At 40.9% G+C, this 16916-nt stretch overlaps 1 protein-coding gene across 3 annotated transcripts in view; it reads left to right on the top strand.

Annotated features, from left to right (window-relative positions):
• Nucleotides 1-16916, top strand: part of PDGFRA (platelet derived growth factor receptor alpha) — a 48263-nt gene that overhangs the window by 22926 nt on the left and 8421 nt on the right. For 2 of the 3 annotated variants that reach the window (XM_073342019.1, XM_073342018.1), the window contains exons 9-19: nucleotides 682-808; nucleotides 1835-2028; nucleotides 2540-2634; nucleotides 2742-2874; nucleotides 8795-8899; nucleotides 10137-10247; nucleotides 10567-10720; nucleotides 11228-11394; nucleotides 12969-13084; nucleotides 13509-13631; nucleotides 14225-14336. In XM_073342019.1, the coding sequence (XP_073198120.1) occupies nucleotides 682-808; nucleotides 1835-2028; nucleotides 2540-2634; nucleotides 2742-2874; nucleotides 8795-8899; nucleotides 10137-10247; nucleotides 10567-10720; nucleotides 11228-11394; nucleotides 12969-13084; nucleotides 13509-13631; nucleotides 14225-14336 (1437 nt within the window). Of the gene's footprint in view, nucleotides 1-681; nucleotides 809-1834; nucleotides 2029-2539; nucleotides 2635-2741; nucleotides 2875-8794; nucleotides 8900-10136; nucleotides 10248-10566; nucleotides 10721-11227; nucleotides 11395-12968; nucleotides 13085-13508; nucleotides 13632-14224; nucleotides 14337-14662; nucleotides 14834-16916 lie in introns of those variants that run through there. The other variant, XM_073342020.1, reaches the window with a different exon arrangement.

The raw sequence follows: 16916 nt of genomic DNA, 5'->3' as shown, positions 1-16916 counted from the left end.
CCCTCCTCCTGCGAAAATGGTATCAGATTCTCCCTCTCTTCCCTCCCCTACCTGAAAAGTCCTCTTGGCTCCTGAGGGGAGGCCGGAGAGCTCTGGCTGCTTCCTGTAGGCGCGCCCATGTTACAAATAAGTAATAGTAATAGGGATATTGCTAAATGGCTGAGTTCTGGGAGGTAGGTGGGAGGGGTCTCCTCTGGTTTTCTCTGTATTTTTCATCTTTACTCTCCCTGTGCTCTCAAATGAGGCTGAGTAGGGAAGGATAAGGCTCCCTCTGCACCCAGACAGAGACATTCAAATTGCCGCCCAGCTGGTGTCTCTCAGGAGCAATGTGAGGCTCTTAAGCTCTCTCTATGCCCCAGGACCAAGCATACCCCTTCCACAGCGCCCCCTTCTGTGACTGTGCTGTAGCCTGGGCCCTGTTCTCCCCTGCAGGATATAAGTAACTTTCATCAAAGTCAATCTGAGTTAGTCATATCCTTCAGGGGAAAATCAGGCTCTGGAGAGCAAGCAAAGAGCTTAGGGCCCAGACTTGGATTCCCTGAGGAGCAGAGCAATGTGCTGTTGCAAGGCTGTTGGCCAGACAAATGACAGCAATTTTAAACATCTGTCCTGTTCCATTTGTAATTCTAACCCAAATAAAGGGGGGGAAATTCTAACATGCTCTTTTCAATTCATTTCTAGTGTCAGCTTCAATTCTAGACCTGGTGGATGATCACCACGGCTCTGGAGGGGGACAGACGGTCCAATGCTTGGCAAAAGGGACGCCTTTCCCTGACGTGGAATGGCTGATATGCAAGGACATTAAAAAGTAAGAAAAACAGATGTGCCTTTATCTCCAAATGTGAACGTTTTTCCTTGACCAACGTAATTTAAGCTCGTGACACACATTCCTTATCAGCCCTCTGGAAACTATGATTCTGGTTTGTCTTGCCAAAGTGACAAGTTGTTTATGCTTCATCAGCATATGGATGGGGTGGGGGTTAATATCATTCCTACTGATTTTGTCCTGTAGAACACATACACTGTATCTATTTAACAGGTTTCTCTGAGATCTGGTTCCTAATTAGTGATGAGTGAGCCTCAGGGAAGTTCAGATGAGCAAGTCAGATGCTTGTCCACATATCTTTTGAGGCTTTCCTGCCATCTCCTGAACAGACTCATCTATCCCATTACTCTTTCACACACTCCTCCATCCGCCCTTCTTCCTGCAACTGAGCCCACCACAGATAATATTTTTTACATTCAAAGTGTGTTAGAAATGTTAACTAATTCATTCCCTCACATTTGTTGATCTAGTTCCGGGGTCACCCCTTCTCCCCCTCCTCTGGAGACAATCGCACAGAGAGACAACAAGCTTGGTGGGGCCCAGCAGCCCTGGTAACCTCGGAGATGTTTTCTGTTGTCGTTATACCCACATTTCACGCTACTGTCTGGGATTTCCCCCTCTCTTCTCTCCCAAAGAAATCTGTGGAGCACTGGGGGCTTCAGAGGCCAGCCATGAATTCTGGGGTCTAGTGAGAAAGCCCCGGAGCAATGCAAAGTTTGGACTAAGCAACAGTGGGCTGCTGGGCTCCATTACTGGTGCTTCAAAGGTGGTAGTAGTGCTGGAAGGGATCAGAAACTCATTGAATCTAGGAGGCGGGGAGCTAGAGCATTGTCAGGAAGTGGGTACAGACTTAAACATCTTTGGTCCTTTTCTTTTTGGTCCTTAAAATAATTCTTGCCAGGGAAAGGGAGTAGGGAAAGGGTGCTTAGGGTGATCCTCACTTTGTTTACGCTTGCTCATCCATACATAAATCTGATGTCTATATTCATGGTTATTCGATTTCTGCAGATGCAGTAATGATACCTCATGGATGCTTCTGACTAACAACATCTCAGATATACGCATGGAGGCTCATCGGGTTGATAAGGACCAGGTGGAAAGCCAGGTGACCTTCCAAAAGGTAGAAGAAACCCTGGTAGTACGGTGCATGGCGAGGAACACTCTTGGTGCTGTTACTCGGGAACTGAAGCTTGTGGCGCCCAGTGAGTTAACTTTGTCACTCCTGAGAGATTTAAATAGCCATTTCAAACTCCTCCTCAAATAAACCCAATCAAATCTGGAAATAATTACGCAGTGTGAATGTCTAATAGGTAAAACACCAGCTCTTTGAAAGTAAATAATGATGAAAACAGATTTGGCAGCTCTTCCCCAGAAGTTTGAACAAGAGCCATTCTCCAGGTCTTAATTCTGAATCCATCTTTCCCATATTATGTGGTTCCATGATCCATCTCTTCATTTTAGTTACTCATGGCCATGGAAGTCTCTTCCAGGCAACCACTGTTGTTGTTCCTGAAATAGGAAGGCAGGGTTATTATAGGCAGTGAATGACTTAATGCCCCCTGCCTCTGGAGACTGCACTTTTCACATCTGCAGTGCACAAGAACTTTGATGGCAAAGGAGGTGGGAGTCTTACTGTCACCTACAAACTCGGGCCTCTGTCATAACTCTCTGCATGGAGGCAAATCTAAACTGAGGCCTTTTCTTTTACTTCAGCATTGCGATCAGAATTAACTGTGGCTGCAGCAGTCCTAGTGTTAATAGTGATTGTGATTATTTCACTGATTGTCCTGGTCATCATATGGAAACAGGTAACTTAAAATATGTAATTTCTATACTGAATTGAATTAGTGAACTGACCCATTCTTAAATCAGGCATGAGCCTGACAATTTATGTTTCATTTATTGTGCACGGCAGAAACCAAGGTATGAGATAAGATGGAGAGTCATTGAGTCCATCAGCCCTGATGGCCATGAGTACATTTATGTGGACCCAATGCAACTGCCCTATGACTCAAGATGGGAGTTTCCTAGAGATGGATTAGTACTTGGTAAGAACTTTGAGATCCTCTTCTTTTGTAGAGATAAGAAGTTGATTTAATGCATGTGGGGAATCAGAGCTCTTGATCTGCACTCATTGGGTGAGCTCTGTGAAGAGCCAAACTGTTGCAGATAAAGTCTGTTTATATGGAAAGAACTTTCTATGTTGCTAAATGGAATGATCAGACCACGGCAATTCTGTGCCATCCAGTATTAATAGAATTCTTAACCTGGTATATAAACAAAACCAGAAAAGTCTTGCAAAACATCTAGAAATCAGAATGTCCTGGCAACTATATACTATGCCCAAGTGTGCTTGATCATGTCACCCTCTAGTGTCTGGACCATAGACCATATAAACCCTAATACTGTTAAAGTTCATGGAAATTCTCCTTTAGTGGCATTGGTAGGCGCTTCGGATTTGAGAACAGAAAGTGCCAGGACAACTGTGAATCTCTGTGGCCATGGCTGGCAATACAGCTGATAACCATTATGTTCTGTGCTGATGCAGAATCTTTACAAATTTATTAACAAACAAACAAACAAACAAACTGATTTTTCATGGAAAATTATTCTGAATACAACAAAAATACATCTATCTACCTACCTATTTTAGCTCCTTGACTTTCCTCCGAAATCCTCTTCTCTCTCCTATTTTTGTCCCATCACCATCCTCCCTGATACCCAGGCTTGAAACCTGGGGCCATATTTGACTTCTACCTCTCCTTCTCCTCTCACATCCAAGCTTATTCCATAATATTTCTGAGATCCACATTTTTCTCTTTCCAGACAGCAAAGCTCTCTCCTGTCTTGATTGCTGTAACCTCTTTGTCTTTGGCCTTCCTTCTCTCCACAGGGCTCCCCTCAAGACCCTACAAAACTGTCACTGTCTCTTCAGTCTTTCCTTTGGCTATCCCTGCTTTACTGCCTCAAGTTCAAGCTCATTGTCCTTGCTTTCAAGGGTCTGTGGAACTGTCCCTGCCTACTTATCTGCCTGTATCTCTCCTCATGCTACCCATTGACCACTCTTCTCTACCAGAGATGTCTGCCTTGAGCCCCGTACTTTAGTGTCTGCTATATTCCTCTTCCACCCTGCTTCACACATAGTGCCTTCCCCAAAAGGTTTGTCAGTCCAGTAGCCTCTCCTTCCCTCCCTAAATTCCTGCCTTACGATTCAATTCTGCTGAGATGCCCACAAGAAGTGAGTCAGCAATGGCATTTTTATTTTATAAGACATTTATTAGTTCTGTGTGTAGACACCCAATGTAATATGGAAGTAGTTATGCAGTTTTATTAAAATATTTTAAAATGATAAATCCATGATGTCAAATGCCATTGCCACATAAACTTATTTCTGTGAACCCTGCCTTTCTTCTTTCCACCCTGTTTTGCTGTTTTGTTGTCTCTTTGTCACGTCTCATGTGGAATTCAATTATAAGCTCTTGTACCATTATAGGTGACCTGTAAATACCCAGCACAATTCTAGGTAGTGTGGTATAACAAATAATTGTCTGCCTGCCTGCCTCTTTTTCTCTCTCTCTCTCTCTCTCCTATTTATCTATAGCATCTTAAGCATTTCTAACATCCCCATTATGGAGGTATCTATGCACCAAATAATACACAAACACAAGTGAAGAAAATCATGAAAGTCATTTTTGTTTGATACACTTTACAAAATATGTTCTATTTCTATTTCCTCTTGTGTGAGTCAATATAATCAAAAGCAGTTCTTGCCAGAGAGAGGATTTCTGTTGATTCTCAAGTGAATGTATCTGATTCAGAAATAAATTCAGTTAATTAAATTTGCTCTGCTAACTGCAGACCAAACCATGGTGGATACTTATGGGAATTATTTGACTACATCCCTGGCTTTGATTATCTGTATAAAACAAATATTGGAACTGGGTTGTTAACAGTCCACCACAGTAATTTTTGTCTCTCTTTGACTCATCAGCATCAGTTTACTTCAATGCATTCTTGTTTATGAGTAAATTTAGGAAGGTTAACTTTAGAAAATGGCACTGCATGTTCTTATAGCAATCTGGATAGCACAAGTATTTTTCTTGACATGCTGAATATACATTCATCATATATGTCTTTCTTATGAGGCAGTTTCATCATACAGGCCATATTCTGCCCTCATTTATGCCAGTGAACCCCATTGACTTTACTGGTATGATGGGATCTTTTTTTTTTTTTCAAATGGAATTTCTAATATTCTATCAGTTAGATAGCAATGCAGTAACTTACTGAAAAGGTTATCCAAAGCCTTTAGGAAAATTTGGGGATGTGGCTTAGCTGGTGGTGTTCCTTTAATGTGTATACTTCCTCTTCTAGCTGTGTGAGCCAGCCAGCATCCTTCTACCTGCTTTACAGGCCGGTCGTATCTGGAGTGCAATACCATGCTAGGTGACCATAGTCAGCTTTTGGGTTACTGGAGTATCAGTTGACTAGAATTCAATAAACTGAGGTTGCACTGACAATTTTGCTTTGTTCTTGTTCCCGCAATGTATTACAGTGCCAGAGTGTGAGTCGCCCAAGGCTGACTCACCACTCCTTGCTCTTTGGAAGCATCCCCACCTGGGGTAAATTGAGGAGGTAATAATTTAAGTTCTCAGTGATTAACTAATTAGCTGGGTGATTCAGCTCATCAGCTGGAATTTACCCTTAAAAAGGAAAGGCAAGAAGAGCCCAGGGTAGAAGGCTATGCCTTCAGGCCAAAGAAGCCCAAGATTTCAGAGAAGTGAGAGCTCTTCTTTGCCCTGTGCCTTGGTAGTAGATGAAGACTTGGGGAGAAGTTATGCTATGGGGAACAAACATTTATAGAGCACATTGTAAATAAAGCACTGGGTGATGAATTTGCCACTCGTGTGCGTGAGGACTGTTTGCAATAAAAATCCCAGGGGAGGGAACCCTGTTTTGTGAAAATAACATATAATGATGGTGCTTAGATACTATAGACATGATCAGCTAGGACTACCTGAGAGAGAGAAATTATACTGCAATAATCTGATTAATGTGTTTGAACACCACTACCCTCTGCTGGACATAATCGGAACTGCCCTGCTATGTGTCATAGGCCTTCCACCGTTAATAGCTAATTGACATTCGTCTTTCCCTGAAGTGGTAGGGAATAATGTTTTTGAGTACCAAGATTTGAATTCTATCCCTGCTGGTCCTGTGGATTTCTGAAGGGCCATGGTGTATGACATAGTGACACTCATGATCTCCTAGATGGTCACTGATTTGCCACAATAGTCTTATTAAAAATCCAGTGCCACTTTGACTGCTGAAGCCAGACAGACTCATTATTAATGGCTTTGCTCTCATTCCCAGACTACCAACAAGATTTAAAAATATGGCTGTCAAGAGAGTAAAAAAAAGTAATTGAGCTGTTAAACAATAATAGAATGCCATTTATTTAAATATTTTTGGATGTTTTCCTACATTTTAAAATATATTAATTCAGTTACAGCACAGAATACGAGTGTATAGTGCTCATTTATATTTATTTTTATTACAAATATTTGCACTGTAAAAAACAAAAGAAATATTATTTTTCAATTCACCTCATACAAGTACTGTAGTGCAATCTCTTTATCATGAAAGTTGAACTTGCAAATGTAGAATTATGTACAAAAAATAACTACACTCAAAAATAAAAAATGTAAAACTTTAGAGACTACATGTCCACTGAGTCCTACTTCTTGTTCAGCCAATCGCTCAGACAGACAAGTCTGACTGATAATGCTGCCTGCTTCTTGTTTACAATGTCACCTGAAAGAGAGAACAGCCGTTCATGTGGCATTGTTGTAGCTGGTGTCACAAGACTTTGTGGCTGGTCACGTCTGGCTGTTTGAGGAGGCACAGCCTCCCCTCACAGGCCCTCCATACAATTTCCGAAACCCGAAAAGTTTTCCCGCCAAAAAGTTTTCCCGCCCCTCAGGCCAAAAAGTTTTCCCGCCCCTGATGTAGAGAAATAGAAGAATTCATTCTCCAGGGCTGTTACTCTGGCACCTTTATAGTAAAAATAAAAGAAAATGTATAGTCTAATTGGGGGTTGCCAGTCAAGGTCTCTGTACCAATAGCATAAGGAGCTTTGCTCTGTGGCAGATGCAACATCCAGCTCTAAGCAGTTAACTCCCACCTGATATCAAAATGCAAGTGTAAAAGACATGGGGAGCAGGACTTAAAAAAATACGTGAAGAGGGGGTGAAAAGGGGAAATAATAATTCCCTGACATTCAGGAAGTGCTCCCACTGTTCTCCACAAGCCCCCAGATTTAGCGGAGATGCCAATGAGGGGAAGCCCTTCGCATGCTCACTTTACGATATGATTGTGGGCGGAATTGGAGAGTGCAGATGACAAGATGAAACCGCACCAGCAGCATGTTTTAAGGGGCTGCATCCTGCCATGTGGTTCACAGATCTGCAATCTGAAAATGTTCCATTGCTAAATTACACACTTAGGATGGCGGAAACTTTGTAGGAAGCTTCTCACATCCTGACTGGTAAGGGAACCTATTGGTGCATAGGAAGCTGAGAGAAAAAATTCTCATATTGTTTTGTAACCAAGTTGTGAGAGACCTTAGGAAGGATTATAGTTAGGCCAGCACTGACCAGTTTTGAAAATCCCATCTTTCCTGTCTATTTTGGTGATACATGCATTTTTTGGCTGGAATTTTCATATAGGAGTTGGTCTATTAATTACAGATAGGCCATGTACTGTGGTTAAGATAAACAGTAGCTTCTCCGGAAGCATCATCTCCAGAAGCGCAGGAGAGGGCAGGTGCAATATATGGCAGATATGTATAAATCACATGAACATTAAATGTTGCAGTGTTGTATTTTCTGATAAGAACGGAAACCATCTGACCTTTTATTTGTACTGTTAGTAAAAAAAAAAAAATGTGATCAGGAATGTGATCACATACTGACATCTGCAATTTATGAAATCCATGGAATTTACTAATGTGGGTGTGTTTTTGCATGTTGCATATTTCATTAAAAGTCTGCCTCAAGCCTTCATATCCGTTCCATACACAATTCTTCCCCGTACTGAATCCACAACAGAAGACAGAATACGCTAATTCACAATTTTTGTCTGAACTGATTTGTGGCCAGAATAAAGTGGGTTAAACATGGGCTGTGTTAATACAGCACTTGGAAACTGTCATAAAATCTATTCCTGCATATGAAACACATTTGTATATTAAACTTCAGAGGACTTTTCCCTCATGTGTAATCCACATATATTTTAACTTCTCTCAGATTGTTGATAGTCCCTGCTTTTGTATTCTTAAACTGAGCTGGTACCACCATCAAATCTATCCTATTGTTAGAGCGTGGACATAACGATCTAAGGCACTCTGCTGGCTATCCTTTAGGTTGATAGTTCTGTATGACATGATAACTAATGACAGTAATGGCATCAAACTGATGACGGAGAGTCAAATTCAGCTATGGGGTAAGCAGGCACAACTCAGCTGAAGTCAGTTACACCACAGCAGAATTTGGAACAGAGAATTTAGATTAGACATTAGGAAATCAATGTTCTATAGTTAAAAGTGTTCAGCCAAAGGATTAGGATAGTGGACAAGCATGATTTAAACAGGGAGTTTCAGTGATGTCACCTCCTGCCCTACAAGCTGATTAATAATGTGCTCTTGTCCTCTTGTTTACTTGGCTTTCTTTAGGAATATTATTAAATCCAAGCAATTCTTTTTAATTTCTTGTCCTTTTCTGCTTAATTGATTTCTATTGGTGATAGGAGCAGACATTAATAATAATAATAGTTTTGGATGAATAAGTATGCTCAGTCTGCATAAATAACAACACATACCAGCAGCATTACATAAAGCGCAATGGCAGCAGAAACTGAGATAAGCTATCGTGCAACTGTTCATTGAACAACAAACTCTATTGTCTGTAGGTCGAATCCTTGGTTCAGGCGCGTTTGGGAAAGTTGTTGAAGGAACTGCATATGGATTAAGTCGCTCTCAGCCAGTGATGAAGGTAGCTGTGAAAATGCTGAAACGTAAGTGATCCTCATGGTGTCAGTATCCAAGCCAGGTGCTTCAAGCTGATGCAGGATTATTAGCATTGTCTTAATTTGTATTTATAATTTATCCCTACATATTAGAAGATTCTATCTTAATTGCATTGGCTTAGACATCATGATAACTCAGAAAGTTTGGAAAAGGATAAATAATCATCATCTTTCTGAACAGATTAAAATGATACCATGGTGCAACTAAGTAGAATCAGTCAGGTTCTCAGCGAGAGTAGATCACTTGAGTTCCACCGAAACTAAATCAGCTTATGCTATCCGAGGAGCTGACCCAATGACTTTAAAAGACATTTAAAATTAATGTCTACAGCATAAATGTGGTAATGTTCATCCTTCACACAGGAAAGAGCTACATTAGCGGTAAAAAGAGTAATAAACATTTGGAATCTAATATCTCTATTTTTGTAAGTATTTCTCATAGTGGTGCTCTGACATGAGCATAGAGGTCTGGTGGTTAGCACTTGCGTATATAAATCTTACAAGACCGATTGGTTGGTGCAAGATTGGAGGGATTGGACAGAAGGATTGTGGGCCCCTGATCCTAGGGCTGTCTGGCTGCCAGTCTGAACCTGCATAAAAGAGACTTGCCGCAGGGCTGCCCTACTTTATTCCAGTTTCCAATGGCCATTTCAGCCAGCAGGTGCTGTCAGGGAGTAGGGATGCTCAGGAGGGAGCTTCTAAAGAGGCTCTGTCAGGGCTTAATTTGTGCCAGGGCTTGCCAGGGCTGAGCCCCAGCACCTCTGGGCTTGGCAGTCCATAGACCCTGGGTTTGCCGTGTCAGTTATGAAAATAAAACATCTCTTGAGCCCCAGCACCTAACTGCTTGAGCCTGACACCTCTTTCATTACAAATTAAGCACTGGTCTCTGTGCCACTTGGAGGTTCACCCACCCATGGATGAATCCCCAAAGGGTCAGCTAACCTGGGATTATGACTGCTTCGTACCACAAAGAAGGGCAAACAGATTGGGCCCACTAGTGAATTGGATCAATTGAGTCTTTATTAGTGACTAGTACTTCTCATTAGACCTTCAGAAATGCCATCACCAGATAAAGTGCAAAGCCCTCCTTAAGTGGCCTCCGTATAAATGTTTAAACCAAGCAAGCAATGTATCATATTCAATAGTTGTATTAACTGAATGATATTAACATTTTTCAAGAACAAGGATCATTGACCATTAACTGAACTATTTATTTTTCTGACAGCCACAGCTAGATCCAGTGAAAAACAGGCACTAATGTCTGAACTGAAGATAATGACACATCTTGGGCCCCATTTGAACATTGTGAATCTCTTAGGAGCTTGTACTAAATCAGGTAGGTTTGTCTAACACAATATCAATGTTTGCCAAGCAACTAAAATTGAGCCTGTAACCACCCCAAATTAGAATGTGCCAAGCAACTAAAATTTAGCATTTAACGTAGCCTATATGTTGAGCAAGTACTTTTAAAAATAAATGTGAGTAAATGGATGCCTGATAAAACTGCCTATACATACTAGTAGTTATACTCACTGCTCAACAAACTGACATGCATAATCCTTAACACTCTGTCCCCTGTATATTTAGTTTTCCATTATCTTTTCATTGACATATATTTTTTATCATCAAGGTATTATTTTGCCTTCTTTCATTAGGTCCAATTTACATCATTACTGAATACTGCTTTTATGGGGATTTGGTAAACTACCTGCATAAAAACAGGGATAATTTCCTGAGCCGACATCCAGAAAAGCCAAAGAAGGACTTGGACATTTTTGGGATGAACCCAGCTGATGAAAGCACAAGAAGGTGGGAAAGGACAAAAAGGATTATAGTTTGCCCATTAAGGGTATGATGTTACAATGCAAATCTTCATTTAGGCAAATAGCCCCATTGACTTGGCTATATGGGTTTTCTTGGCAGGACTGGGCCCTATGAAAATTGTCTGAATGAATGGTGTACTTTGATCAACTGTAATATTTAAAATAAATGCCACAGGCAATAATATTAGCTCAGTTCCTGCAACTCCCATTGAGTTCAGTGGGATGTGTGAGTGCTCAGCATTTGTGGAAATCAGATACTTATGTTTAGACTCCTCTATCCATATTTAGACACGTAATTTCGGCACTCCGCTTTGAAAATATTGGGCATGTTTTTTATTTATTACCATGAGAAGTAATTTTTTATACTTCTATACATCAGAGTGACATGAACAACGCCACAATGAACTATGACCCAGAAGCAGAACCATGAAGATGCCATGTGAAATATGAACCAAATCACTGGGCAATATTGTTTATTTGTTTATTATTTCAGTTATGTCATTTTATCCTTTGAAAACAATGGAGAATACATGGACATGAAACAAGCTGATACGACTCAGTATGTGCCAATGTTGGAACGGAAGGAGGGTTCTAAGTATTCGGATATCCAGAGATCAATGTATGATCGGCCTGCTTCATATAAGAAAAAATCTGTGTCAGGTAACTGCATTCATTGTTGTTAAAAACCATTCCTTCAGAAATGCTTGTTACCTCTGCCCTCCAGTGGAAGGAATTAGAACTACTCCAATATCTGTGGCAAGCTTCCTACGGCTTACCAGGGAGAAAGATTCTCCTTTAGCTCAAGTGATAAGCGCCTATGCTTGTGGAGCAAGAATAATGGAGTTTTATCTTTGCTGCTTCTGCTGTGAAGTTCTCAGCAGCCCTGGTGTGTAGCATGGTGACACTTAGGGCCGGTCTACCTACAGCCAGGATTGATGCTCTGAGATCCATCCACCGGCGGTTGATTTAGCGGTTCTAGTGAACCCTGCCAAATCGACAGCAGATCGCTCTCCAATCTACCCCTGTACTCTACCCCTGACAAGAAGAGTAAGGTAAGTCGACGGGAGAGTTTCTCCCGTCGACCCTGCGGTAACGCAACCTAAGGTACATTGACTCCAGCTACATTATTCATAGAATCATAGAATATTAGGGTTGGAAGGGACCTCAGGAGGTCATCTAGTCCAACCCTCTACTCAAGGCAGGACCAACACCAACGAAATCATCCCAGGAAGGGCTTTATCAAGCCTGGCCTTACTGACATAGCTGGAGTTGCATAGCATAGGTCGACTTACCGCAGTAGTGTAGACATAGCCTCAGAGTCTTAAGTGGCAAAGGTATTGTTACTTTTGTATGTTTTGCAAGATTCTGATCAATGTGACAGTAATAATTATTAATAATAATAATAATTAATGAATAATTTTTCTTTCTCTGTTTCCACTTTCATTAACTGACACTTATGAAAAGGAAAAAAATTCCAGATGCTTTTCTGGATTATGTAACAGGGTGATGAAGGGCAACACATCCCTTTCCTTTCCCCTTTTCTCAGAAACTCAAAGCATTGCTTCCAAAAGAGGCTTGCTCACTTCTGGCTCTAGGCCTGAGGTCCTGAATCATTTGCAGACCCAGAGTTAGTTGGCAGACCAGTGCACTGCTGCTTTGCTCAGGGCCAGGAGGGGTAAATGAATAGCCTAGTCTGCTCTTTGCTGTCATTTTTTTTTTGTTAAAAAAAGAATGATTGCCATAGAATCCCTGATCCTCCAGTGACAGTACTGGACATGTCCCAATGCATACTTGCTGAGAAACATAACAGCGCTCAGCAAAACTGAAATGGTCAAAAATGTACAAAAGTTTTAATGGCATTACCGTCTCTAAATCAATGTCTTGTTTCTAACCACATGTCAAATAGTAAGAACAACTCACGTAATGTAAGTGGCCCTTTCTAACTTAGCCGTTTTCTACAATCCCCTGTAAAAAAAAGTCTATATACAGAATACAAACAAAAACTATATTTAGTATTAGATGTTTTTTCTTTTTTTAAGGAATGCAGTCTGTATTAGTGACTGATGCAAACATGCAACGGGATTATTTATTCCGAAAAGATGGTTTTGGGCCACGATACTCTGCTAAAGTCATCACCTCAGAAGCATAGAAGGTAGAAAGAACTGGGCACTGGTTTCATGGCCTGAATACACTTTTATAACACAAGCATATTTTCCCTCTGCCTTTTTCAACAGAACCAGAAGTCAAAAACCTGCTTTCTGACGACAATTCTGACAGCCTCAGTTTGCTCGATTTACTAAGCTTCATGTACCAAGTTGCACGGGGGATGGAGTTCTTGGCTTCTAAAAATGTAAGTGCCATGAGGAACCAAATAGAAATGGCCTAGTCTTTTTTGGATTTAAAAACCACAACATGGAAGAGTGCCCTTTTAGGGTTCTAGGCACCCTCTCCATTCACTAGAAACACAAGACAAAAGTGATTACAAAACCAAAAGAGCAGCATTTTTCTTCCCCTACCCCATGTCAGCCACCAGTCAGAATAGCCACTTTAAAGCAGAGCTTTCTCACCCCACACTTTCCCAGCTGGCAAGGCCCATCCCCTCCCACAACTGCCCTTCGTGAACGCTGGCTCAATAGGTCGTCCAATTTAAACTGTGCAAAGTCAACAAATTTTGTTTGTTTTTTTCCTTCAGGGAGGGGACAGTGCATTCCAAAAGAAATGGGCCTTCATGGGAATTGGTATCTCTGTAAATGACTTATTATCTCTCCATGCAGTGTGTGCACCGTGACTTGGCAGCTCGTAATGTCCTTCTGGCTCAAGGAAAAATTGTGAAGATCTGTGACTTTGGTCTGGCTAGGGACATCATGCATGATTCCAACTATGTCTCCAAAGGCAGCGTATGTACTTGTTTAATCTTTTTATTTCAGTATTTAATTGAGATAAGTGTCAGTATAATACTCTTGTTAAGGTTCTTCTGGTCAGTGTTTGGTTACACTAATGGACAGTTGGATGAAAACAAGAGAAACAATTTTTTTTTCAGTTAATTCACATGACTTCACAAAGTCTGTTTGAAAGATGAAGAGTCCTTGGCCAGAACTAGTATTTTGCAGGATAAGATTTTAACTGGCAAGTTTTGTGACTGGATGAATTACTAAGGGAATGCCATTGTGATGTAGCATAACATAGCAGTCAGTGACATATTTGCATAAGCAAATCACCAGTGTACCTCCCATATCATGTCCACAAATCAACTGAGTCGCTTGCTAATAAGTTAGCAATTCAGATATTCCTGGATTAGTTAGTCTGAGGAGTAAGTAGAAGCTTTGCTCATAGTCCTGTAACCTCTTCATATTTCCTTTAATAAAAAATATTACTAACTACTTTAGCAAATGTGCATTTATTAAGGCAAACCTTCTTCCTACTGTCAAATGATACATCTGCTGTACTGAGCAGGATTTCTGTAATGATTAATATGTTTATTTTGTTGCAGACTTTTCTCCCAGTGAAATGGATGGCACCTGAAAGCATTTTTGACAATTTGTACACAACATTAAGTGATGTCTGGTCTTATGGCATTCTGCTGTGGGAGATATTTTCTCTTGGTATGTACTATGAGCACTTCTTTACATGCAGTAATTAAGTTGGTTGAGTTCATGCTACATTAAAATAAGAACTGTAAATACTATTGTGACAACAAACTACAGGGGTGAATTGTTGTTATTATTTCTATTGGATATTACTGGGATCAGAGTCCCATTGTGTAAGGTGCTATGCAGACATGAAGTAAAAAGACAGTCCCTGTCCCAGAGAACTGACCATATTGGTTTATGACAAGGTGGGCAGGTTGAAGGCTGGTGCTGTTGATTGCTGCTGACTTTGAGTTGGCTGCTAGTGAGCTGAAAGCCATCCTTGTCTCATTTACTTCCAGTTACTGGACCAAAGGAGAGGGGCAGACTGCATGCTGGGCTCTGGGAAACTTTCCTAGGCTGAAGGAGGTTTAAAGCAAACATGCTCTGGGCAGCAGGGCTACTGGAGCTGGCTGTTTGCACTGGCAGTTCCAAGCAGCAGCAGTCACCAAAGCACAGCTGCACCAGGCATTCCAGTGATTCACTTCAAGTCTGGTAGGAAGAGACCGGATTACATGAGTCTGCCTGAAATTACAATGATGAGAGCGGACTACAACTGTGTAATCCCTATTAAAGAGCCCCAGGCTCACCACATGACAATATCCCTTAAAATGAGCAGAGACTGTTAAACTCTAGAATGGCTTGTCACATAAATACTTCTTAAAACAGCAACAGATGGACGTCTATCAACTGTGTTTATACGGTCCCCAGCACCTTAGTACTTAAGTTTCTCACAATCTTTTAAGATTTCCCAGCACTGCTGTGAGGTAGGGCTGTATTATAACCCCCATTTTTCAGATGGGCAACTGAGGCCCTGATCCTCAAATGTATTTAGGTGCCTAAATTCTTTTTAAATCAGTGGGAGTTAGGCCCCTAAATACTTTGATCTGGGCCAGAGAGACTAATGCTATGTCTACACTGCCCTGCAATGTACCAAAGTGCTGCACTGTAACCCCCCTACATGAATGCTGCAGCTGCAAACTAAAAGGTTCCTAGGCTGCGTTAATGTAATCCTGCAGCGGAGGGCCTATGACACACAGTGGAGCAGTTCTGAGGATAGTGGTGTTCAAACACAATAAGATCATTGCAATATAATATCTCTCTCTCAGGTAGTCCTAACTCATCCATGTCTATAGTGTCCTAGCACCATCTCTATATGTGCTTACATTAATCATTAATATGAACTAGGAACTTTTTAGTTTGCACCTGCAGCATCCACACATGGGAGTTACAGCACAGCACTTTGGAGTGCACTGCTATTCACACCCCCAAAGTCTGAACTGCAGGACATTGTAGACAAGCCCTAAGAGACTTGCTGAAAGTCACCCAGAAAGTCTGTGGCAGAACAGGGAAGTGAACCTGGGCCACCCAACCCCAGGCTACTACCTGTACCATTGCACTGTCTTTCCTTTCTCTCTCCTAGCATAATAAACTTCACAAATATTGCAGATTGATTTTTCTGTAAAGTAGGGCCTGTTACAATTGTTCCTAAAAGACATTTCACATAAAACTGTTGACCATATTAAGCTCTCTTTCTGCAGGACATTAATGTGAGCTCTGGCATGTGTATTTATTTATTTATTTGTATTACTGAAGCACCTTGGAACCTCAATCATGGGCCCCTTTGTGTTAGGAGCTGTACAAACACAGGGCATTAAAGTCATGCTCTAGTTCTATAGAAGAACAGTTTCCAAAGATGTACATCAGAACCTCAACAACTCACGCTAGTCCTGGGGAGAGCCATTATGAATAACTGAATTTTGTAAAGGGCCAGATTCTGCCAGAGTAACGCATGTTGAGTGGTTTCTATTGAGTGCTGAGCTGTTGACATCAATTCCAATGGGATGCCACATGGAGTAACGTGCTGTTCAATGTCAGTAAAAGTGGCAGAACATTGCCCAAAGTGAAAAAATGCAATAAAAATAATCATGGATAATGCATCATGAAATGTACTTTGTTCATTAATTTTGTCAGCTGTAGTTTGGCTTTAATTAATTCTGATAACACTTCATAATATAGTGTTACCCCTTTTGGGCCTGAGCTCTTAGCCAATATTCAGGGCCAGCACCCACTTGATATTGACAACTTGTAGCATAACAACACTAATCCAATTTTTTTCACAGGCAGAGCTTTCATCCAGGCAGATACATTTAGAATAAAAAACATATAAAACATCTGCTGACAAGTAAAAGCCAATAAAAAGAACAGATATTGTACTAGTAAATATACTGTAGCATATGCTGTATAAATAACAAAACCTTCCCAGTACGTTAATACACGTTTTTATAGCACCTGGCAAAATTGGACTCTAATCTCAGTTGGGGCCTTGGGGCATTACAAGCAACCAATTATAATAGGAATAATGAAATCTCACTACAGTGTCCTGCTATTACATCTCTGTTGAGAGATGGAGAGACAACAGAGATTATGAATTATTTTTTATTTAATTTTCAGATTTAGAGCATCAATCCCTAACTCCTGACATATCAGAAGATTTAAAAAGAACAGCATCCAGTTCAGAAATCCAGTACATTGATTAAAGAGCCTTAGAAAAGC

This window comes from Lepidochelys kempii, chromosome 4 (assembly GCF_965140265.1).
Source record: "Lepidochelys kempii isolate rLepKem1 chromosome 4, rLepKem1.hap2, whole genome shotgun sequence".
Lineage (NCBI taxonomy): Eukaryota > Metazoa > Chordata > Testudines > Cheloniidae > Lepidochelys > Lepidochelys kempii.
The sequence above is the reverse complement of the archived record's forward strand: the minus strand, read 5'-3'. Positions and strand labels throughout refer to the sequence as shown.